Source organism: Trachypithecus francoisi, unplaced genomic scaffold (assembly GCF_009764315.1).
Source record: "Trachypithecus francoisi isolate TF-2019V2 unplaced genomic scaffold, Tfra_2.0 Contig01579, whole genome shotgun sequence".
In the NCBI taxonomy this organism is placed as follows: Eukaryota; Metazoa; Chordata; class Mammalia; order Primates; family Cercopithecidae; genus Trachypithecus; species Trachypithecus francoisi.
The window spans coordinates 15882654-15907192 of NW_022681442.1; the positions used below are offsets into that span (position 1 = coordinate 15882654).

The 24539-nt window shown below is 33.6% G+C and overlaps 1 protein-coding gene across 1 annotated transcript in view; it reads right to left on the minus strand.

Moving 5' to 3' along the window:
• The window catches only part of ATRNL1 (attractin like 1), an 852984-nt gene that overhangs the window by 375798 nt on the left and 452647 nt on the right, over window positions 1-24539 (minus strand). The window contains exon 26 of the mRNA XM_033181738.1: window positions 23905-23983. Within this exon, the coding sequence (XP_033037629.1) occupies window positions 23905-23983 (79 nt within the window). The remainder of the gene's footprint in view (window positions 1-23904; window positions 23984-24539) is intronic.

The window sequence follows — 24539 nt, forward strand, 5'->3', positions numbered from 1 at the left end:
ATTTTACTGTAATCCCATATATAGAGTAAAATTTACTGTAATGTACAATTAAATGAATTTTAGTATATTTAGAGTCATATAACTGTCATTACACAATCTAATTTTAGAACATTTCCATCACCCCCAAAACCAAACTTCTGTCCATTTGCAGTAATTCTTCATTCCAACATCTATCTCTAGGTAGTCTCTTTATATTTCCCTTTTTCTTCACATTTCATAGAAACAGTATCATACAATACATGGCTTTTTCTATGTGTCTATATAAACTTGAAAGAGAATATACAAAACCTACTTGAGGAAAACATTTTTAAATTCCCTAAAGTCACAAAAGTAGAACAGATGGTAAGACATAGAAACACGTCTTATATGAATAGGAATATTTTATAATTTTATAAATAACATTTTATAATAGAAATATTAGTTTATTATTATGAATAGTAATAGAAATACATGAATATGAATTAGAAGGCTCAATATCATAAAGGTAATAGTTGAAAATAAATTAATTTATAATTTTAACTCTAACAATAAATATATCAACAAGCTATTTTCTCCAGAAAGTCACAAACTCTTTATAAAATCTATTTAGCAGAATAGTTATAGCAAAATAATACATAATAAAATTATGCAAGCAAAAAATGAGAAGGAGCCAGCCTACTAGAGAGAAAATATATTGTAAGGTCTCAATACTTACAACAATGTTGTAGTAGTGCCTGGATGGGTAATCCAACAGAAGCTAACAGCCCCAAAATATATGGGAATATAATATGCAGTAATAACAGCATCTCAAAATATGGGGGTAAAGAATGTATTAATAAATAAATACTGTTGGAATGACCTAATAGCTATTTGGAAAACAGTAAGTTGAAACAAATATTTAAATGTGTGATGGATCAAAGATAGAAATTCTTCATCACTGCTTCCGTCCATGAAAAAATAGGACAATCCATTTTTCCACACTTTTATGTCTGAGCTGGTCCTATACTGATTTTGTCAATATAATACAGGTGCAGGTGACACTGTGGAAATTATAGGTCTAGTCTATAAAAGGACTAGAAGCTGCCACTTCCCTCCTCTTAGAACAGCTGCCATGGTATAAGAAAAGCCAGCAGCTATATGGATAGACCCATATGGAGGAAAATTGAGGCCCTTAGCCAACAGCCTGAGCTGAACTCTTAGTTAATGGGGGTAGAAGATTCTCCAACCCCAGTGAAGCTGACCCAGCTGATGCCATGTTGGGGAGAGATAAGTTATCCCTGCTGAGCACTGCTCAAATTATGAACAAACCCTATGCTTGGGTTGCTCGGGATGGCTGAAGTCAACTGAAGGCTCAAATGAGAGCTCATGTGGAGTCCTAACTGAGGGCTCAGTTGAGGTCACTCTCTCGTAGTGTCAGCTCTCTGGATACAGGCCTCTTTACTGAGGAAGCCTTCATACATGGTAGCTAGATTCCAAAAAGGAGCATCTCATTAGTAAGCTCTGAAGAGGGAAGAAAAAGAACTGTCAGTATAATTAAGGGCTAAACGTAAAACTACCAATACATCACTCCAACCACAGTTGACTGGTCAAAGCACTCATAGCCCCCATCTACAGTCAACATAGACAGTACAGATGGGCATGAAAATCTGGATATTGAGGTCACTGGGGGGGTGACCAAACTAACAGTATACACAAAATATAAAAATGAAGCCGTAACTGGGTAAAATCCTGTGTAAACTTGAAGTAAGCTGAGTCTTTCTACCTATGACTCAAATTCCAGAAACCGTAAAAGAAGTTTACAAAATTTGAAATCAAGCATAAATATATCTCCATGTTTGCTATGGTCAGAAAGTTTGTATCCTTCAAAATTTCATATGCTGAAATCTTAATCCCCAGCGTGATGGTGTTGGGAGGTGGGGTCTTTGGGGAGGTGTTTCGGTCATGAGGGCAGAGCCTTCATGACTGGAATTAGTGCTTTAATAAAAGAGATGGCAGAGGCCAGGTGCGGTGGCTCATGCCTGATAGCCCAGCACTTTGGGAGACCGAGTTTGGGGATCACAAGGTCAGAAGTTTGAGACTAGCCTGGGCAACATGGTGAAACCCCATCTCTATTAATAAAAAAGAATACAAAAATTAGCCGGGCATGGTGGTGTGCACCTGCAATTCCAGATACTCAGGAGGCTGAAGCAGGAGAATTGCTTGAACCCGGGAGGCGGAGGTTGCAGTGAGTTGAGATCGCACCACTGCACTCCAGCAGAAAGCTAGCTAGCTCCTTTCACCATGTGATGATACAGCTGTAAGGTGCCATCTATCAACCAGGAAATAGCCCCTCACCAGACACCAAATCTGCTGATGCCTAGATCTTAGACGTCCCGCCCTCCAGAACTGTATGAAATATACTTCTGTTTTTATAAGCTACCCAGTTTATGGTATTTTTTTACAGCAACCTTAATAGAGTAATACATTGTTTAAAAAAAAAAAAGTATTTAAAGAATTAAATGGTAAACTGAGAAAAAATATTTACAACTCATACCAGAGACAAACTGTTATCCTACTCAAGGTTAAAGAACTTCTAGAAATAAAGAATAAAAAGATCAACAATCTAAAAGAAAAATGAGTAAAGGACATGAATAGTTTGCAGAGAAAGAAAATACTGCCCTTGAACACTGGAAAATATTTTTGGCTTTGCTCTTCTTCAGGATGTGCAAATTAGAACCACTTTAAAACATCATTTCTCACTTATCAGATGGTAAAAATCCAAAGTTTGGCAAAATACTGTTCATGCAGTTGGTAGGAAAATAATGTGGTAAAACCCTATAGAGGGCAATCTGCTAATAGCTATAAAAATTACAAATATATTTTCCATTAAGCAAGCAATTCCATTTGCAATTTATCCTATAATTATATCTGCACACATACAAAATGAACAATGTACGAAGTTCATAACAATGAAAAAGAAAAACATCAAGAGTCTGTTTATAGGGACTAAATAAGTTGGGGTATAATCATACTGTATTTATAATAAAAGAAACAAAAGAGGTTGGCAATGGAAAGATATTCAGTTATATTGGTAAGTGACAAGAGGAATGTGTAGTAGAGGGTATGTACCACATTTCTTCAACCCTAACAGATGAGGTTTTTCACATTTTAATATTTCTAACATTGCAATGTACTTTATAATCAATGTTGTCACCCTTTAATTGCCAAGATTTTTTCTATCTTTGTGTTACATAAAAATGTGCAAATTGTCTGAACTCAGGTTTAATGAAATATGGAAATATATTATTTTTGTATAATAAAGGAGGAATACAAGTTTACATATTTGCATATGTTGATATTGGAATATGCAATATTATGATAAAGGAAACCTGGAAGGATAGATAATAAACAATTGTTTATCTATGAAGGCAGGGACGGAAAGTGTGGACTAGGTTATAGATAAATGTAAAACTTTTAAATTTATAACTTTTTATTTTTTCCTAAATTTGAATTATGTTAATATATTACTTATTTTAAAAATTAAATTAAATTGAAATAAAACCTAACACTCCAAAATCAAATTTCGTTTTTAGAAATCTAGTATAGAAGAACCTACATTTGTTTTTTATGCACTACCTCATATTCTAGCTAAGATGAAAGCTGAGTTTTTTCCAAGCATTAAGAACTTGCTGAGAGCTTTATATTTAGAATCTAAATTCTGGCAAAGATATTTAAGATAATATCCAGTTCATGTAGACACGAACATATATGCTTTATGATCAATATTACCTGAAAATATTACTACCAAAGTGATGTTGCTGGCATTTAAAATCTTTAATAAGCAAAAAGAACATAGCTTTAGTAATCAGGCATCCTATTTTCAATGGATATACTTAAATTGTTTAGCAATCCTGTATTCAGATAATTAAACATTAAATATTAAATTTTTAACATAAAAAAATGAAGCCAATTATAATTTATTCTGTATCTTGTGAATTTCGATATTGAGTAAGGACTTCTCTTTTTCCTCTAGCTGAAATAACACATATCACCATAATTCAATAGCCTAAACAAAAGTGCACTGGCCACTTACTATGTATGACAATAACTTCTGCCAGGCATGATTCTATGTACCCACATTCATAAAACATTTTATTCCACTGTTATCGTTAACTGCCAGCTTTCAGCAACAAAGTCACCTTCATTTGAAATCCAACAAACATTTATATTAAGAAAAAATAGGAAGTAATTCTAAGCACAATAATTAGACATATTAAGTAGAATAACAACTAGATAAAGGATGACAGTACTCAGGCTGCCACCAAATATTTCACTCATCAGGTAGCAAAACCATACAGGTTTTATAAAGGTTAAACAAAAAGAGATCATAGACATTGTGACTGTTGCTTATTATGCATTATTCTCCTTGCCAAATTTTTCTGGAGAGTGTATTTGGTTTTCACCATTCTCATTAAACTAACTGTTATTAAATACCTCTTAGTTGTTCACTAATGAGCAGGTAATTTACTAATTAGGAAACATTAAAAATAAGTACATTTTAAAAAAATAAAAATGTTCCTGCATTATTCCAAAATGATATCTCAACATAGAATTTGAATCAGTATATGATTAAAATTTTGGATTAAAAATAGACTAAAACTATCAACAATGACAGTAAAAGTGAAATTAATCTTAAAATTCTTCGTCTTTTAATAGGTTGCCAGCATGCATGGCATCCCTGGTTAAATGATGTGATATGTATTTTTAATTAATATAAATTTCTTTATAAAATAGATCTGCAAAATTAAGTGGAAAATAGTTTTCACCAGGCAAACTCTAATTTTGAATTCATCTTCAGGACAAAATGAGATACGTTTTCATTTAGAAAAACTTTTTCCAATACACATCAAAGAGTAGCTAAAACACAGTAGTTCACTTTACCACACATATTAAAAGGAAAAGAAGGTCAGTAGTCTAAAAAAGCATAACTTTTATAATTTGTAAAATATTAACTTCACTAAACTGTGATTTAATACATTAAGATTCTGGATAATAATCAACTAGCTACATAACATTTCACAGCTACCACAAGAGTCTACACTCAATCTTTATTATAAAATTAGGAAATTTTCTGTTTTAAAACTAAATGCAACAGTTGTTTACCCAATATTGGGTACTTGCTGAACAAGTGTGTTAAGCAAATAGGAGGTTCTTGACAAATACTTATTGTTTGTCCTGGCTGGACAAACAGGTATATCATTTACAACGCCTTCTACAAAATTGAATTTCAGTTGCTAGTAATTGGAATATGATTCATTAACAAGTGTGCCATTAAGTGATTATAAATGTGTTGATACTCATTGTTCTTGAGCAGCCTCCTGGGGTGTGTGTGAAAGCCCCTGGGCAGAATACCTACAGCCACAATCAGCCTCCTCTACTAACCTTAGTGTATCTTGCAAACATTATTTTAATATGTACCTTAATGTGAAATTGTCTAGGTCTCATAATAACAATTGCATTATTTCTAAATATAGTATATGTAAAAAAAAATTCAATAATCTAAGTATCTAGGCAATTTTTCTTGTTTCAGCTGACTGATAAAGTAACCTAAAGTAGTCCACAGAGGTTATAATTTAGCTTTCTTACATACTCCACTCAGATTCCTAAAATATTCATAATAGTCTCCATAGTATCATTTAGCAACTCAACTGTCCTAAAATAGTGCATTTTAATTAGATTTTGCATTTCAAAGCACATTCTACATAGAAAACAATTTTATGCAACTTATAGCAATACCCTAAGATAAAAGAATAGCCAAAGGTTATATGTAAATTACTAATTATCTAAAGGAAGCAAAACTGATTTACTGCTTAATTTATGTTAGCTCATCTGTTAGGCAAATAACTATTCTGAAAGTAATAATAAATTGTCCACATCTACAGGAGATACATGTTTCATATTAAACGATATAATACAAAACCAGCTTCTAAGAACAGCATATTTCTTGCACTATGATTAGAAAACCACGGCTCTTGCCCAGGTGCAATGACTTACACCTGTAATCCCAACAATTTGGGAAGCTGAGGTAGTAGGACTGCTTAAGCCTAGGCGTTCAAGACCATCCTGGGCCATACAGCAAGAGACCATCTCTAATAATAATAAAAAAGAAGAAGAAGAAAAAAGAAAACTATAGCTATCATATAGAATTGTTTAAACAATTATGTGTTTTCTGAAAGTCAAAGATAGTTTACCAATTATAGACCTCATTGGAGTTCACAATGTCAGTACTTCAGCATGAATAGAAATAAGAAATAAGAAGCTAACATTTCTACTCAAACAATTTTAGAGAAATAGACTGAGTAGAATCTTGCTAACCTGTATGTTTAAGGAAATTAATGTTATTTTATGGCAGTAACTTGGCATTTTTAAGAACAAAATATACTTTTACACTAGTAGAAAAATTTAGGATGGCAATAATAAATAACAAAAATAATCAAATGGTAAATTTGCAAAATATATAATGATTTTTAAAGTTTTTAATTATAATCTTATATAGTTTGATTGAAAATACTTACCATGTATAGATTTGAAATTTGGATGCTATTGTACCATAAGCTATTACTAGTTGATGAGTGTGTGCTTCTAAGTCATTCTAAGTCAATTTCCAAAGCAAGCCATTAGGACCAAAATAGTAAATATTAATTGCTGTAAATACATAGGTGGAAAGCTAGAACTTGAAGGCTGTAAGTCTGTACCGTTACTTAACACAATAATATGGTACAAAATTTATACTTGCATAATACAATAACCATGCAATTACATAGTCTTTCTACACTAATATAAAAAGTTACACACACACACACACACACAAACTCACACACACATTCATTTAAATGAAGGAAAAAGTAGCAGAAGCCTTTCTTTATTATTTTATATTAATCATATTTCATAGAATTTATAACATGATCTAAAGCAGTTTACCAACATTTTAATTTAATTCTCTAAGACTGTAATTTAGCTTGCTGTGTCTTAAATTTCCTACTGAAATTCTCAGTCATTTTCCTTATATTACTGTTATAAACTTGAGTTAGAGCCATGTAGTTTTTGAGAGTACTCCACTGTAGTGTGGTTCTAAAAATTATTTCTCAGAATTACATAGCTGGATTGGCATCCTGGAATTCTTAAAAATATCTCTCTAAAAGAATATTCTAAATGCATTAGAAATGCTCCATTGTAGAAATAAATAGTAAAGAGAAATAAAGATATAAAGTGGTCAAAATGTGATTATAATGAAAAAATACATTTTTGACTTCTCATCAATAGATGTGAAATATTTTTATGTTGCTAAATAATTCAGAATTATAATAATTTATTAGAACTTTACAGTTACATTAAAAATATACAAAAACAGGGTATAAAGAATATGCTATTAGTGTAAGTAATGTAGAAAAAGATGTATATTCATATTGCTTCTGTATGTATAAAATAACTTCAGAAGAATATACACACAAAAAAAACCCTGATAACACTGATTAGCTATAGAGGGGAAGGAATAATTGAGTAGGTGGGTAATGCTGGTGGAAATGTTGAACTCTGAAACCTACAGACATATCACCTATTAAAAATAGATATGAAAACATGTACAAGGTATAAAAATAATGCTTGATTTGATAGCAAACTGCCCATGTTTATTTCCAATAAAGAGGAGATGACTTCTAAAAATCTCTCCCATTAATAGAATAAAATTTTATAATACCAAACTGCCAAGGAAGGGAAATACATAAATCTATTAAAAAGAGATATAAGAAAAAAATTATCTTCAATTCTAGCTACTCTAGGAAGTAGAACAAAATGGCCACAGAAAATGAGTTTGAATGGGCTGTGGGAATACAGAATCAAGTTCTGATTGACTGCCCTTGTTCAAAGTATTGGTTACAATGCTTCATAATTGTTACAACATAGTAACAGTGGATTTCAGACTTGAAATAATTAATACACTATAATAGTTAACATTTTCAATATTACACTCATGCATGAATCTAATACCATGTTCATTCAATATACTCTAATAATGCTTTACCTAAAAATCATGACTAAAGTAAATGAATCATTTCAGTGAATGACAATAAACTAAATTAGACCATAATTATGCTGGCATCAAAATGATTTAAAAATAAATAAATATACTATGCAGCAGGAATACCCAGTAATTTATAGATAAGGACAGTACAGGTTGAACACCAGTTCAGCATGATTTCCAGTACAGATGTGATTCTTGGACATGAGGAGAACAGGATTACTTATCTAATGGGGATATCAAAATCAACCAGACTAGGCCTCTTTTTCTAATTATATTTTAAGACATCCTCTTTGGTTGAGAACCACTGTTATAGTGAACCACTGCTAGTGATGGAGTATGCACAATATCTGTCACTCAGTATACTACCTATTTCCATGTTCCTTATAATGTGGTTGAATTATTGTGAAAGCCAATTATCCAGGATGCTATTATTGCAAACATATTTTTATTCTGAGATAAAATACAAAATAGTTACTAAGACAACTATGTATTGTTAAATGACTAAATTTATTTTCAGAAAATTAATAAAGCATTATAATAACTATGTTCAAATCACAATAAAAGTATTTTGTTTAAGGTTTTTTTTCCTTAAATTAGAACCAGTAGAATATATTTTAAAAGCTCACATGACAAGAAACTTTAGTTCATAAATAATACATACTGCTGAATTCTGTATTAGGTTTAAATCTGTATATAAATGCTTAACTGTTAACAGTATATACCTAGCAAACAAATTCCCCTGCAAGGGGAGGTGGGTGGTGATAGGAAGAGAATTGCTCAACACAGATGTGCGAATTATGGCATAATTCTTTAAATGAAGGAAATTATATATTTTAAGCAACAATTTACAGAATGATGACTGAAGTTAATATGGAATGTAGGTAGCATTATCACCTGCAAACTCAACTTTCAACATGTCAAATCCTGTCAACAAAATTCAGGGAAACTATATTACTATCATTCCACAGTAATTTATGGAATATAAAGAATCTTACACTGTTGCTTTAACAGGCGCTCACCAGAAGCAGATACTGGTCCCATGCTTCTTGTACAGCCTGTGGAACCATGAGGCAAATAAACCTTCTTCCTTTAGGTATGGTCCTTCATAGCAACACAAAAGAACTAAGAAATACACTGTGTAGTATAATAATACCATCTTGATTACTATAATTTTGTAGTAAGTTTGAATTCAGGAACTGTACATTTGTTCTTTTTCAAAAATGTTTCTGCTAGTTAGGGTCCTTTGCATTTCCATATAAGTTTTTGAATCTACCTGTCAATTTCTAGAAATGTATTAGCCCATTCTCACACTGGTTATGAACTTAAGCCCAATTTGTGCAAGACATACCTGAGACTGGTAGAGGCTTAATTGACTCACAGGTCAACATGGCTAGAGAGGCCTCAGGAAACTTACCATCATGGCAGAAGGGGAACCAAACACGTCCTTATTCACATGGGGACAGGAGAGAGAATGAGTGCCCAGTGAAGGGGGAATCCCCATATAAAACCATCTGATCTCAGCCGGGCGCAGTGGCTCACGCCTGTAATCCCAGTACTCTGGGAGGCCGAGGAGGGTGGATCACCTGAGGTCACGAGTTCAAGACCAGCCTGGCCATGGTGAAACCCCGTCTCTACTAAAAATACAAAAAATTAACTGGGCATGGTGGTGTGTGCCTGTAATCCCAGCTACTTGGGAGGCTGAGGCAGGAGAATCACTTGAACCCAGGAGGTGGAGGTTGCAGTGAGCCGAGATCATGCCATTGCACTCCAACCTGGGCAACAAAGGTGAAACTCTGTATTGAAAAAAAAAAAAACAAAAAAAAAACACCATCTGATCTCAAGAGAACTAACTCACTATCATGAGAACAGGTCTCCATCTGGTCCCTCCCACGATATGTGATATGTGGGGATTATGGGAACTACAATTCAAAATGAAATTTGGGTGGGACACAGACAAACCATTTCAACAAAGAAGCTTATCAATTTCTACAAAGAAATTTGTAAATCACCCATTTAGAGCATAAGATTCAATAATATTTAAATTTTTCATAAAGCTGTACAACAATTACCACAGTCTAATTTTAAAACATTTTCATCATCCCAGAAAGAACCCACGTACCCATTAATAATCATTCTCCATCTGGCCCCACATTCCATCGGATACCCAAGCACAGCCCAAGGCAACCGTGAATTTACTTCCTGCCTCTTTAGATTTGCCTAATGTTTTCAAGGCTCTTTCATTGTTATAACATGCATCAGTACTTCACTCCCTTTTAATGTAGAAAAATATTCCACTTACACATATATCACCTTTTATTTGTCCATTCATCAGTTGCTGGGCATTTGGGATATTTCTACTTTAAAGCTGTAATGAATAATGGTGCTATGAACATTAATGTAAAAGTTTTATGTAGACCTATGTTTTCATTTTTCTTCAGTATTCACCTAAGAGTGGAATTGCTGGGTCATACGGAAACTTTAACATTGCAAGAAATTGTCAGACTGTATTACACTACAAAGTGGCAGTTTTAAATATCCAGCAACAATATAGGAGGGATCTAATTTCTCCATAGCCTCACCAACATTTTGGTGATAAGTGGTGATGATTACTGGTGAATAATAATAACAGTATTATCGATCACAAGCATTTAGTGGTATCTTATTGTAGGTTTGATTTCTATTTCTGCAAATGCTAATGTTGTTGAGCATCTTTTCACTTTCATGAGTTGCTGACCATACACACACACACACACACACACACACACACACACACAGAGTCGTCCCTCGGTATCTGCAGGAGATTGGTTCCAGGATCCCTGCAAGAATACCAGAATCCACAGATGCTCAAGTAACTTACTTAAAAATGGTGTCATAGTGGCATATAACCTATGCACATTTTCCCATTTGTTGCAACCAACTACACCACTAACAATCAATGCCAAGCCCTTACAGCATCTCTAGATTACTTACAGTGCCCAATACAATGCAAATATTATGTAAATAGGTGTTATAATATATTTGTATTTATTTTGTATTTATTGTTATATTTTTCAACATTTTTTCAGAATATTTTCAATCCTTGATTGGGTAAATCCACAGATGTGGAAACCATGACTACAAAGGGCAAACTGCATTTATTATATGGAGAAATGCCTATTCAAATTCTATATTCATTTTAAGTGTGTAATTTGCCTTTTGATTACTGACTTGGAAGAGTCCTTTGCATATTTAGATACAAGTATCTTATCAGATATATGATATGCAAAAGTTTTCTCCCATTCTGGAGGTGGTATTTTCATTTTCTTCATGGTGTCTTTTAAGCAGAAAGATTTTAATTTCAATGAATTCCAATTTTTTTTTTCTTTAATCACCTTTTCTTTTGATGTCATGTCTAAGAAGATTCTGAAAGATCAAGAAGATTTTCTTCTGTATTTTCTTCTAAGAGTTTTATAGTTTAGGTCTTACATATTGGTGTATCGATTTCTATTGACTTTATTTGGGTATGGTGATACGAGTTATGGGTCCAACTTCATTCTTTTGCATGTGGTTACCCAGTTGCCTAGCTCCGTTTGTTGCAAAGATGAATCTTTCTTCCATTTAATTGTCTTGGTACTCTTGTAGAAAAACAATAAACTATAAATGTAAGAGTTTATTTCTAGATTCTTAGTGACATTCTATGGATCCAAATATCCAGTCTTATGCCCATATCACACCATCTTGATTACTACAGTTGTACAGTAAGTTTGAATTTATGAAGTGTAAGCTTTGTTCTTTTTCAAGAATGGTTTTGCTGTTTAGGGCCCTTTGCATCTCCCTGTGTATTTTAGGATATACTTGTCAATTTCTACAAACAAGCTACCTAGTATTTGGGTAACTATCATGCTGAATTTGTAGATCAGTTTGGGAGTACTGTCATCTTAACAATATAAAGTCTTTGAATCCATCAACATATAGTATCTTTCCATTTATTTAGGTCTTTTTTAATTTCTTTCAACAATGTTTTATAGTTTTCAGAGTGATATGGTTTGGCTGTGTCCCCACCCAAATCTCATCTTGCATTGTAGCTCCCATAATTCCCACCTGTCATAGCAGGTACCCAGTGGGAGGTAACTGAATCATGGGGAGGGTCTCTCCCATGCTATTCTCATGATAGTGAATGAGTTTCATGAGATCTGGTGATTTTAGAAAGGGGAGTTCCCCTACACAAACTCTCTTGCCTGCCGCCATGTAAGATGTGACTTTTCTCCTCATTCACCTTCTGCCATGATTGTGAGGCCTACCCAGCCATGTGGAACTGGGAGTCAATTAAGCCTCTTTTCTTTACAAATTACCCAGTCTTGGGTATGTCTTTATTAACAGTGTGAATATGGACTAATACACATAGTATATGTTTTCTACAGATTTTGTTAAATTTATTCCTATGTATTTTGCTCTTATTGATGCTATTTTGAATTGAATTGTTTAGTTTTATTTTCAGATTCTTAATTTTTTTTTTTTTTTTTTTTTTTTTTTTGAGACAGAGTCTCGCTCTGTCGCCCAGGCTGGAGTGTAGTGGCCGGATCTCCGCTCACTGCAAGCTCTGCCTCCCGGGTTCACGCCATTCTCCTGCCTCAGCCTCCCGAGTAGCTGGGACTATAGGCGCCCGCCACCTCGCCCGGCTAGTTTTTTGTATTTTTTTCGTTGAGACGGGGTTTCACCGTGTTGGTCAAGATGGTCTCGATCTCCTGACCTCGTGATCCGCCCGTCTTGGCCTCCCAAAGTGCTGGGATTACAGGCTTGAGCCACCGCGCCCGGCCTCAGATTCTTAATTGTTAATGTATAGAAATACAACTGATTTTTATATTGCTCTAGCATCCTTGCTAAATATCTTGCTAAAATTGTGTATTAGTTCTAACAGTTTTTTTAGTGGATTTCTAAGGAATTTTATTTACAAAACATGTTATTTGCAAATAGAGATAGCTTTACTTCTTTCTTCCCAATCTAGATGGCTCTTATGTCATTTCCTTGCCTAAATGCCCTGACTACAATATACAATAAAATGCTGAATAGAATTAGAGAGTGGACATCCTTGATTTGTTCCTGATATAAGTGATTTAAAAAAAGTTAAGTATGATGCCAGATGTGGGTTATTGGTAGATGCCTTTTATCAGGTTGAGGATTTCCTTTTTGTTCCTAATTTGCTGGGTGTTGTTATGGTTAAAGGTTGTTGGACTTTGTCAAATGCTTTTTCTGTATCTATTGAGATTCTCATGTGATTTGCATCCAAACTCCTTTTATTGGTGAATGGTATTTAGAAATCAAAATCTAGGCAATATGTATGCTACAAGAAAGGGAACCAGAGATACCAGAGATCCTTGGAGAAATGGCTAATTCTAGGACTGGGGCAAGAAGTACACAAGCTAAACCTGAAGTTTCTTATAGTACCAAAACGTAAGAGGGGGCGTGCACGCACCCTCACACACACACACCAAGAATGAGAGTATGTTAGGAATGGAGGAACCATTGGAAAGGGTTCTCTAATATTAGAAAACAAGATCTGGGTGCTAGATGTGCTTGCTGCAAACAGAATGTTGATGTATCTAATTAGAAATTTAAAAATAACAAATGCAATCTCTGTGCTTGCTATAGGTTTATTTAGATTTTACATCTTTTTGAATTGGTTTTGCTAGTTTGTGCAAGCTCTAGAGCTAATGATGGGGACAGTGGCCCATAGCTCTCTTAAATAATTTTCCTGCTTCATGAGCAGGGTGTCCAGCAGAGGTATTACTTTTTTGTATTCTCATATTATCTCCCCAGTCACGAAATCTCTACCCTATAAGAAAGGTGGAGAGAGGGAGACTTGGGCCCTGTTATTATCAGGCTGCTATGCCTTGAGAAGAGCTTCTGGCCATACAAGTGGGGCTCATTAGAATAAGAGAGCCTCAGGCCTCAGCTGATTTTGTCTGGAATACAGCGACTGCAAAAGGGAGCTGGGGGGATAAGAAATGCTAGTCACAGTGAGCTAGGAGAGGGTAGGAAGGGAGCAAGTTGAGGCTCAAATGCTATAGATTTGCTGTTCTTACTGAGAATTAGTAGATTTTCTTAAACAAGTGTGAGGCAGGAAAATAGGGTCTGCAGACAGGGAACTTAAGGTCAATTTGAGCAAACTTCTTAAAAGAGAAAACACCAAGGTCTAGGGGCAGAAAATCTAGGGCCAATTCATGCTGACTTCCCAAAACTGGATCAAAAGGAAAACGCCTGGGTTTGGAGGCAGGGAACCTGAGGCCAGTTAACACTAACTTCCTAAAACTAAACCAAAAGGGAAAAAAAAACTCTCTCCCCAAGCTGAGTAACAAAGGATCAAAAGCTACTCTCCCTACAGCCCTCCCCCTTAAACCACATCTCAGATGGAAAGGGGGAGTGCCTTGGATAGGCCAGAGGCCAAGCAGCGACCATCCCTTTATCTGCATGGGGTGCCAGTTCACCTCAGCCTTTAACTAGTCACAAACCAAAACCTTCTCCAGATAAGGGGTAGCCAATAAGCACCTCAAACTGGGCAGTTAAAGTCCAGAAAACTTTGCACCCAGGCCCTTGAGCACCTTGCGCAGGCCTGCTCCCATTCTGTGGAATGTTTTCTCTCTTTAACAAGTTTCTGCTTTTGCTGCTTCTTTCCTGCATTTCATTCCTCTGCTACTTTGTGCGTTCTGCTCAATTCTTTGTTCAAATCTCCAAGGACCTGGACAACTCGTAGTCAAGACCCTCCACCCGTAACAAGTATTTGTTTTCCGTATGCACTTAAAACCATTTCCAGATATTTTAAATGATTTTTATTTTCTTTTTTTTGAGATGGAGTCTTGCTCTGTTGCCAGGCTGGAGTGCAGTGGCTAGATCTCGGCTCACTGCAACCTCTGCCTCGCGGGTTCAAGTGATTCTCCTGCCTCAGCCTCCCGAGTATGTGGGACTACAGGCGTGCACCACCACACCCAGCTAATTCTTGTATTTTTAGTAGAGAGGGTTTCACCATGTTGGTCAGGATGGTCTCGATCTCTTGACCTCATGATCCGCCAGCCTCGGCCTCCCAAAGTGCTGGGATTACAGGTGTGAGCCACTGAAACCAGCCAGTTGTTTGTTTTTTAAAGATTTTTCACTAGTTAATGTTGTTTGTCTGGGGAATAGGTCTCAGGGGCTCCTCTTGCTGTCACTCTAGAAGTCATCTTGTTCTATTCTTTCTCATCAAACTTCAATCAAACTTTTGCATCCATCAGTCCACTAAAATTGCTGTTATTGGGGTCAGCAATTATTTCTAAGTGGCTAAATACAATGGTCAATTTTCAGTTATTTCACTTGAACCACCAGAAGTTTTTGGACAACTGATAACTCTGTTCCTTTTTATACAGTGTTTCCTTGGCTTCCAGAAGCTCAGGGTTTTTCTCCACCTTCACTGGTAGCTGCTTTCCAGTATTCATGCTGGTTGCTTGTCTTCTCTCTGACTTCTTAAATTTGAATGCCTCAGGGCTTAATCCTCCTCTCTGTGTAAATTTATCTAGTCCCAGGGTTTCAAATGCCATCTACATGCTGAGATTCCCAAATTTAACTTCCTACTCAGCTCTGTTTCCTCATGCCAGATGCAACTCCTGCCTCCTCGATAGATCTAATTAGATGTCTAGTAGATATACCAAACTTAACATTAAAAATTAAACTCCTCTCCCTAAACCAATGTTACTTGGACTAACCACAGAGGCACAGTGATCAGCTTAAAATCAGATCCTTTTAACTTAGATATCTTTACAAGTTTGTTGGAAACCCTTCAATAGTTTCCCAGGTCTGTCAGAGCAGAAGGTAAGGCAGTGTTTCTAGGCCAGTGGTGCATATTAGAACATTTGAGGGTTTTAAAAATAAACACACTTGGCTGAGCCTCACTCATAGAAATTCTGATTTTGTATAGCTGATGGGGATGGAACAGTAGAATGGCATGCAAATACACACACACACACACACACACACACACACACACACACACACACGTTTTAAAGATCCACAGGTGATTCTCAAGGATCTACTAGATTGAGAACCATTGCATTACAGTAGAAATGGAGGAGGAGTCCAAGATACACAGTAGTTGTTGTTAGTAATATTAATGTATAATGCTGATCATTCTTTGTATGATATATCAGTAACAGCTAACATTTATTGAAGTCTGTTAGGTAAAATGCAGTGGGGTTATGCATTAATTTGCTCAGTCTTAAACACATTATAAAGAAGGTTCTACCATATTTGATTGATTCTAAGAAACACTATTTCACATTTTAATATCTCTAAACTCTAATGTGTTTTAAAATCAATGACATTGTATAATCACTGCTGGCCAGATGACAGTTGTGATGTACTTCTCATTGCCTGCACAGATGTAAACTTGATTATTGTAGTCAATGATACTATGTGAAACATACAATATATTTAGCTTAACTCAAAAAGTGATTTTTAAAAACTTGGACTATGAAGGTGAATAAGTCGTAGCAAAACTTTACCCAATTTATTTTGCTTTTATTTTCCTCTCTGCATAAATATGAATGACATAACAAAACTATATCTAAATAATTATATAAGAGCTCTTTCAATATGTAGAAAATAAATATTCTCAGTGGGAAGTGAACATTATGCAATAGTTGAATAAGTGTCATGTTTTCTTTGTAACTGGTACATCAAATAATGATTGTGTCATAATATTAGATGAAATACAACATATTTCCTGTACAACAAACGGATGCATAAGTTACATTATAAGTGGTCCATTATGAAACCAACTTGTTCAAACTCAGGCTATCTGTAAAGTTCTCTGTATGGTTCAGTCTGACAGACTTGGTTTTAAGTTACAGCTTCTTCTTTTACTAGTTGTAAGCTTTGAGCACTGCACTCTAGTCTCCTCAAATTCCTTATATAGGTAAAGGGCAAATATACATATTTTTAGTGTGAAAATTAAATACTATTTTTATTAAGTGCCTAACTTAAAATGTTAGGTCATATTCTCTCAACTTGTCCATTATTTGACTATTTGTTTGCATTATAGTTATCAAATAACATAGTCATTCTTCTTTATCCAATACCAACAGACCCATAATTTCCATGCACGTTATGCTTGTGCATGTGTGATTGATACAAATAGAAACATCAAAAAAACTATGTTATGTATTTTCCAGTTAATAATATAGATTTTCAGATCTGTAAACATTTTTGAGGGCTAGGATTTTATTTGGCTTGTTCATTGCTGTACTTGGCTAAAAATATGCTTGAAACAACAATAGTTGTTCAATAAATATTTGTTGAAGGGAGGAATAAACTAATTTAATATTAACACAAATATGTCTCATTCTTTTTTTCAGTTACCTAATAAGAACACAGAACTTCTTTCTAGAATCTTTTTGAGTGACATGAAATAGTTTTGATATACAAAAATCTCTCTGTAAGTATCTATAAATGAGTATACTTTGAGGCATACTCATTTATAGATATATATCTATATAAAGATATATATATATATGAGGTAGGCAGGTATATATCTTTAAGATCTATTTTCAGAAATCTAACTAGTGAGCCAAAGAGTTTTTAATTTTGATAGATAATATATTGAGTAAACATCTTTTATTTTTGCTTGCCCAGTATAACTCCCCCTTATTTTGAAAACAAATCAAGATTCTACTTTAGAGAATTATTCCTTTTTACTTCTCTCTGAGTTCCTGTGGATTTTATGAGGTTGAATCCACCCCTGAGTTCCAGGGTGAGCATTTGTGTTGAAAATAAGGTTGCCAGATTGAGCAAATAAAAATACAGAACACTTGGTTAAGTTTGAATTTTAGATAAAAAATGAACTTTTTAGCATAAAAACACATATATACACATAAACATCAGACACATATATCAAGATATACATTCGTTTGAGTATATAAGACAGATAAGATGTTGTGGTTAGTGAGACTACATTTTTTAGAATAAATCAATATAATGTTTTAGTCTACGTGACTGGGTCTAAATATAAAGATAATAGCATATAATAAAAAGTGACTTGAGACAAATTTGTTATATTGTACATATAGTAAAAACAGTGCCCAGAGTTTTTTGGTTTAGGGTTTTTTAAAAAATTAATCCTGTGTATAATTATGAAACAGTTCACATTTACTTCCATTACTAATCTGATTTCCAGAAAACTTTTCAATATATTCTATCTCCCTATGCATGACATCACAATAAAGTAAATCCAGGTGCTCCCCTAAGAACTTTGTGTGTGTATGTGTGTGTGTCTGTCTGCCTCACTGAAATGTTTTAAAACTACAAATTCCCCAATAACGGGGTCAATGTCTTTTTCTTTATATCCTCAGTATTTATCAATTTGCTATAATATAGCAAGAAACTGATATACCCTTGTTGAACAGAGCAAAATGGAAGCACTATATTTACCATAAGGTCTTTGGAAACAGGTTTAAAAGGCATATATCAGTTATTTTTCAAATCTCAACCCCATACATATTTCACTTCTCAATTCAAGTTATTTTAAAGTAAATTTATGTGAAAATTTTCAAAGTATGATAATGCAATAGGCATGCTGAAGACCTGTAATTTCTAGTCTCACAGGATAAAGGAAGAAAATTAATACAATAATAATCATTTTAGTTTGCAATTCAATAAAAAGCACATGACAAGCAACAGTAAGTTGACATTGCGGCCATTAACTGCAAAGACATTTATTTGAGCGAAATATTTACTAATGAGTTTTAAAAAATATGTGTTTAATAGAAAGCTTTATCTATATTTTAAAATGTTTAAACATTTACAAAATACAGAGCTTTGAAGTGCTATGAAATTCTACAAAAGGTTGTAGGCAGTACCTAATCAGTTAATTTGAATTTATCCACCTAAGATAACACTTTCACTGTTTCCTTAATGTTTTTATTCTGTGCCCAGTCCTCTTTGTGTAAATATATTTAGTGTCTCAGGAGAAAAGAGTAGTTCAATTTGTAAAACACGGCTACATTGCATTAATATTACTTAGATGAGAGTCTATTTATCACTATTTCCCACGTCAGAGAATATTTTATAACTAATTGGTTTATATACCCATAGAATGTCATTATTAAAGTATAGTTTAATATTATTACTTATGTCTGGTTTTGGAACAATAAAACAGGTATAGAAGGAAAGAACTAACGTATTTGCCTCTGGAAAACTAGTTTGTTACTCAAAGCTACTAAAACTCTACTTGTGGATATTGGTTTATTATTTTTAACTCAAATTTAAGGGTGATAATAAAAAATACAAATCTAGGTTTATGCTTCATGATTACAAACTGTGCAGAGAGATAGGGTATTATGAACATAAATTCAATCCCTCATTGGACATGTCTTATCCTCCAAATTTTCCTGTATTGATTTTGAAGCAAAAGAGAAGTCTAATATGTGAGAAATAGTAAAAAGTAGTGTGGTCGCCGGGCGCGGTGGCTCACGCCTGTAATACCAGCACTTTGGGAGGCCAAGGCAGGTGGATCACGAGGTCAGGAGATCGAGATCATTCTGGCTAACACGGTGAAACCCCGTCTCTACTAAAAAATACAAAAAACTAGCCGGGCGAGGTGGCGGGCGCCTGTAGTCCCAGCTACTCGGGAGGCTGAGGCAGGAGAATGGCGTAAACCCGGGGGGTGGAGCTTGCAGTGAGCTGAGATCTGGCCACTGCACTCCAGCCTGGGCGACAGAGCGAGACTCTGTCTCAAAAAAAAAAAAAAAAAAAAAAAAAAATTAACTGGGCGTGATGGCAGGCACCTGTAGTCCCAGCTACTCTGGAGGCTGAGGCAGGAGAATGGTGTGAACCCGGGAGGTGAAGCTTGCAGTGAGCCAAGACTGCACCACTGCATGCAGGCTGGAGCCTGGGAGACAGAGCAAGACTCTGTATCAGAGAAAAAAAAAAAAAAAAAACAAGGCGTGTGGTAAAGTTCTACATTAAAATATTTTTAAACTTTAGAAAAACTGTAAATTTACAAGAATTAAAAAGGAAAAAATTGCTATCACATGAAATGTAGTGATCATTCAAATACTCAGACTCACTAGTAATATGAAGTTAATGTAAAAATAACCCTTCCTTTGCCTATGGATCTTTTATTCTACAGATTTTGCAGTTAAAGTTTCACTGAGACATGCTATATTTAAACAACTCAAAATGGAAAAAATTAGCTTCTTGTAACTATTAAAATATGCATCATATTTGCACACATCATAGTCAAATATATGATCAAATCTCTTCATTGCAGTGAACAACTAAATATCTTTACGCCTTATGATACCTATTAAAATTCAAATTTGAGATTAAGAATGAAGATTATCAAGCATAAAAAAGGTTCAATAGACTCCTTTTAATATATACTTGCTCCTGACAAATATTTTAATAATGTGATGACTATAACTGAATGTGCCAGTGAAGCTAAATGTTTTTAACACCTCTGTAAAAAAGACAAGCTATATAAATGAATTCATCTTTCTAATGTATTATAAGATTTCCACTTATCAATATACACTTATTGTTTCCATTCATTAGCGCATCCCAAAAGAAAGTTTTCATCTTTTTAACAGGGTTGCCATAGAAATTTGTTTGGGGTTAGTGTATGAAGGGGTCATATCAAAATTGAAGCCTTTTGTAGTTTCATTTTTTTTAATGTGTGTTTAAGAGCCCCTGAATTCTCAAGGGTGTTATACAAAGTCATAACATGACTGTCCTCTGAATTTAAAATTATGCCACAATAAGTATATCTGTGTTTATGAGAAAACAAAACTTTAGTTAAAAAAGTAACACACCTAGTTGAATGAACACAATATGTTAAAACATTTCCCAAGATTATTTTCATTTTAAACTTTCATTACATTTGGAAACGCAACTAGTACAACTGCTGTAATAAAACCAAATAAATTCTAAAAAGAAAGAATCCTTTAAGTAACTTTCATTTACTGTAACACATAAACTGTCATTTTACTAATCAAAGGTGTCCTCTGAGCTTTACAATAATTGATCTCTTCAATGTTTTGAAGAGACAGTAACATTCACATAAAGAAATAATAGCGGGTTATTTTCCTTTTGGAAATACTACAGTTAATCTAATATTTAAAACTGAATAAAGAGAGGATTAGACATAAACATATTTTTACCTCCACTCACATGAAGTCTATAAATGGAATTATCACATAACTACAACTACTGTGGTTAAAAATCTTCAGGTCTCTTAAGAGCAAAATGAAAAACAATTTCTTAACATAGTAGTTCCCCCTAAATATGTTTCAACACACCCAGGGGATGCCTAAAACTGTAGATACTACTAAGCCCTATACAGACTATGTTTTTCCATATACATTCATACCAATGATAAATTTTCATTTATAAATTAGGTACAGCAAGAGATTAACCACAATAACAATGAAATAGAACAATTATAATAATATGCTGTACTAAAATTTATGTAAATGTGGTCTCTCTCCCTGTCACTTCCCACCTCCCCCCAACATTTCTTTCTCTCAAAGTATTTTAATGTTTTTGGACTCCAATTGTCTGTGAGTAACTAAAACTATGGATAAGGGGGGATGACTGTAATATAAACATTACTAGCTAACAGCAGCTCTCTAATACTCATCAAAGTCAATGTCATCTTTACTTTGGACATCAATATATGAATAGTTTCTAAAATATTTAGGATTTTACATTTAAAGGAATTTATTAAAACTATATTTGAGAAAATTCCTCACACTATTTTTTTACATGTAATGCTATAGCATAACAAAAACTCTCAAGATACGTTTTCTTTTTCGGAAGCGGTAGCAAATTAAATGCAAACACCATTATACACTTTAATAGAAAGAAGCACCTCCTGGATCAGTTTTGGAAAGAAGGGCATTATATTAAAGGAATTTCCAGAGGACACAGTAATATTAATAATACAGATATAAACTGGAAAGTGATCCTAATCTAGCTCCCCTCTACTATTTCTCTTTTATCCTTTCCACATCTACCACATATATTGAACGATTCTGACTTCCAAAAGATAAATTTATATTAATATTTTAAAAATTAAAGTAGTATCAGCTTGCCAGAGCACCTGTTTAGTATGTAATAAACAGCATTACTACACTGAGATAATACAATAGTAGCCAAAATCAATTTGTCATTTTGAGAAGTATGAAAGTTTTATAGCTAAACTATTCATATTAGTTTTAACAAATATTAAATATCATTTTTAAACTTTAGTTACTACATGTAGACATTTATAGGGCTTGAAAGACTAGACCACAACTGAGAATTAACTCTAGGGTACAAATCCTTCTTTTAAGAGGTAAGGAAATTTAACTAGACCACTTACTTATATTCAGCTGCCAATTAATAGTAGAGTTACAAATCGATATTTTCACAATGCTATATTTACATAGACACATTTTATAAAGTTTAGAGATCAGATATTTAAATAGTGCTCCTCATGATGCAATGGGAACCGAGGATCCCTGATTGATTCAGCCTTCTCTTCTAATGATTAAGGACATAAATTGTCACTTGCCCTATTCCATTAAGGAAGGAAGGCCTTCACACTACCTGCCTATAATTATGATTTTTCCTTCCTGAATCTATAATTTCACTGTAATAGATCATCTAACATGTCTAGATGGTTGTTTACCTCTGCAGAGAATTTGACTTCTTGCCAAATATTTATATATTTATATTTAATAAGCTCTTTTTCAATTGGATTAATTTTTAACATGCAGTCATTCCAAGTAAACCTTCACTGATGTTGCACTGGCCATATACAGAAAATCAGAGAGGCAGAGAGTATTAAGATGAATGATTTATTTGAAGGCAGGGTGGGACTCCAGTTTACAAATATATTATACATAGGTACTGATCTTTGATGGGTGCCTAAAAGTAGACTAAGAAGAACTCATGTCACTTACTAATTCTATAGCTTAGAACACTCTGGATTATTTTTACATCTTTAAATATTATATTTTTTTACGTGGAAAAAAGAAGGTAAGCAATTATACTGTCGTTTTATATTGTTACAAAAAAAAAAAAAAACCCATATAGAAATATATGGAGAAATGCAATAGCAAATAAAATACTAAGATTAATACTAATAAAATATAGTATAATAAAAGAACACTGATAAAAACAGAAAGTAGCTTTCTGAATAAATGAGATATAGAAGAATAAATCTACTGCATACTTTTGCTCCTCAGATGACTTTGTTTCTTCGTTCCTTTCAATTAACGAATATACACAATTTACATAATCAGTTGTTATTTTGTAAGAATATTATTGTTTTCATCAATTTTAGGATTATAAGAAAAATAATTAATTCTAATACAGAAATTTATCCAATGGATGTGCTCTTTAAACATAGTTGGATTATTAGATAATCAAGAAATGGAAAAGATTTGATTCCCAAAAAGAGAATGTTATAATAAATTTCTAGGCTATAAAATCTTTTTCAAAACCAAAAATATTTATCACTCAGAATTTTAAATTTCAACAGACACTTATGAAAAATAAATTATGTCTTTATAGCATAACTAAATGCCTAAGTTAAATATATTACAAAATCATTTAAACATAATAAATAATTGTATTCACTATAAATTCCAATACCATTTTTAGAAACTGCAACACACCAATGCTTTTACAAATACTAACTTAAAATTACAGTGATAAAGTTTGCTCTACAGCTTAAAAAATACTAGAGTGATTTTTGAATATTAGTATGTAAAAATGATTTGAAATTCTGTATTCCAAGACAGCATGTTAATTAACAGACAATAGAGATTCATTTATTTGCTTAAATCTTTAAACAAAAGATTAAATAATATTACTGATACCTCTCTCCGTCGAGAAGCCCAACAAGTTTGTTTGATCTTCCATACCACAGCAGCCACCAGCAATAAGGACAGGAAACAACTGGAGAATAAAACACAAATAATTTTTGCTCAAAACTTATTTGAACTATGTAATGAAAAAAATAGTACATGAAAGACTCAAAAATATATATAAGTAATTACTTTGTCTAGGTAAACAATCAAAAGTAGGATAAATTTCCAATGTTTAAAATGTTCTCTCAAATAAAATAAAAATGTACACAGGTAGAAAAAATATTTATATTTCTTGCTATAGATTATGGTCAATATTTAGAATTTTCTCTGTCAGAGGGAATGTAAATTTATAATTCCATTGATCTTATGAAGCAACAGAAGTCACAACCAAAATCTATTTAGAATTGCTATGAGTCATAAAATATGGAAATTTTATAAAACCAAATGTCACACACGTACATTTACATTATTTTTATCACTATTTTATATATGAACATATTCCAGTGGTTCCCAAGCAAAGATTATTTTGCTCCCTCCCCCTAGGGATCATTTGGCAATATCTGCAGCCATTTTTGTTTGTCAGAATTGGGAGAGGAGTGCAGGGGTGTTGCAAGAATTCTACAACGCTGAAGACTGTCCCCAGC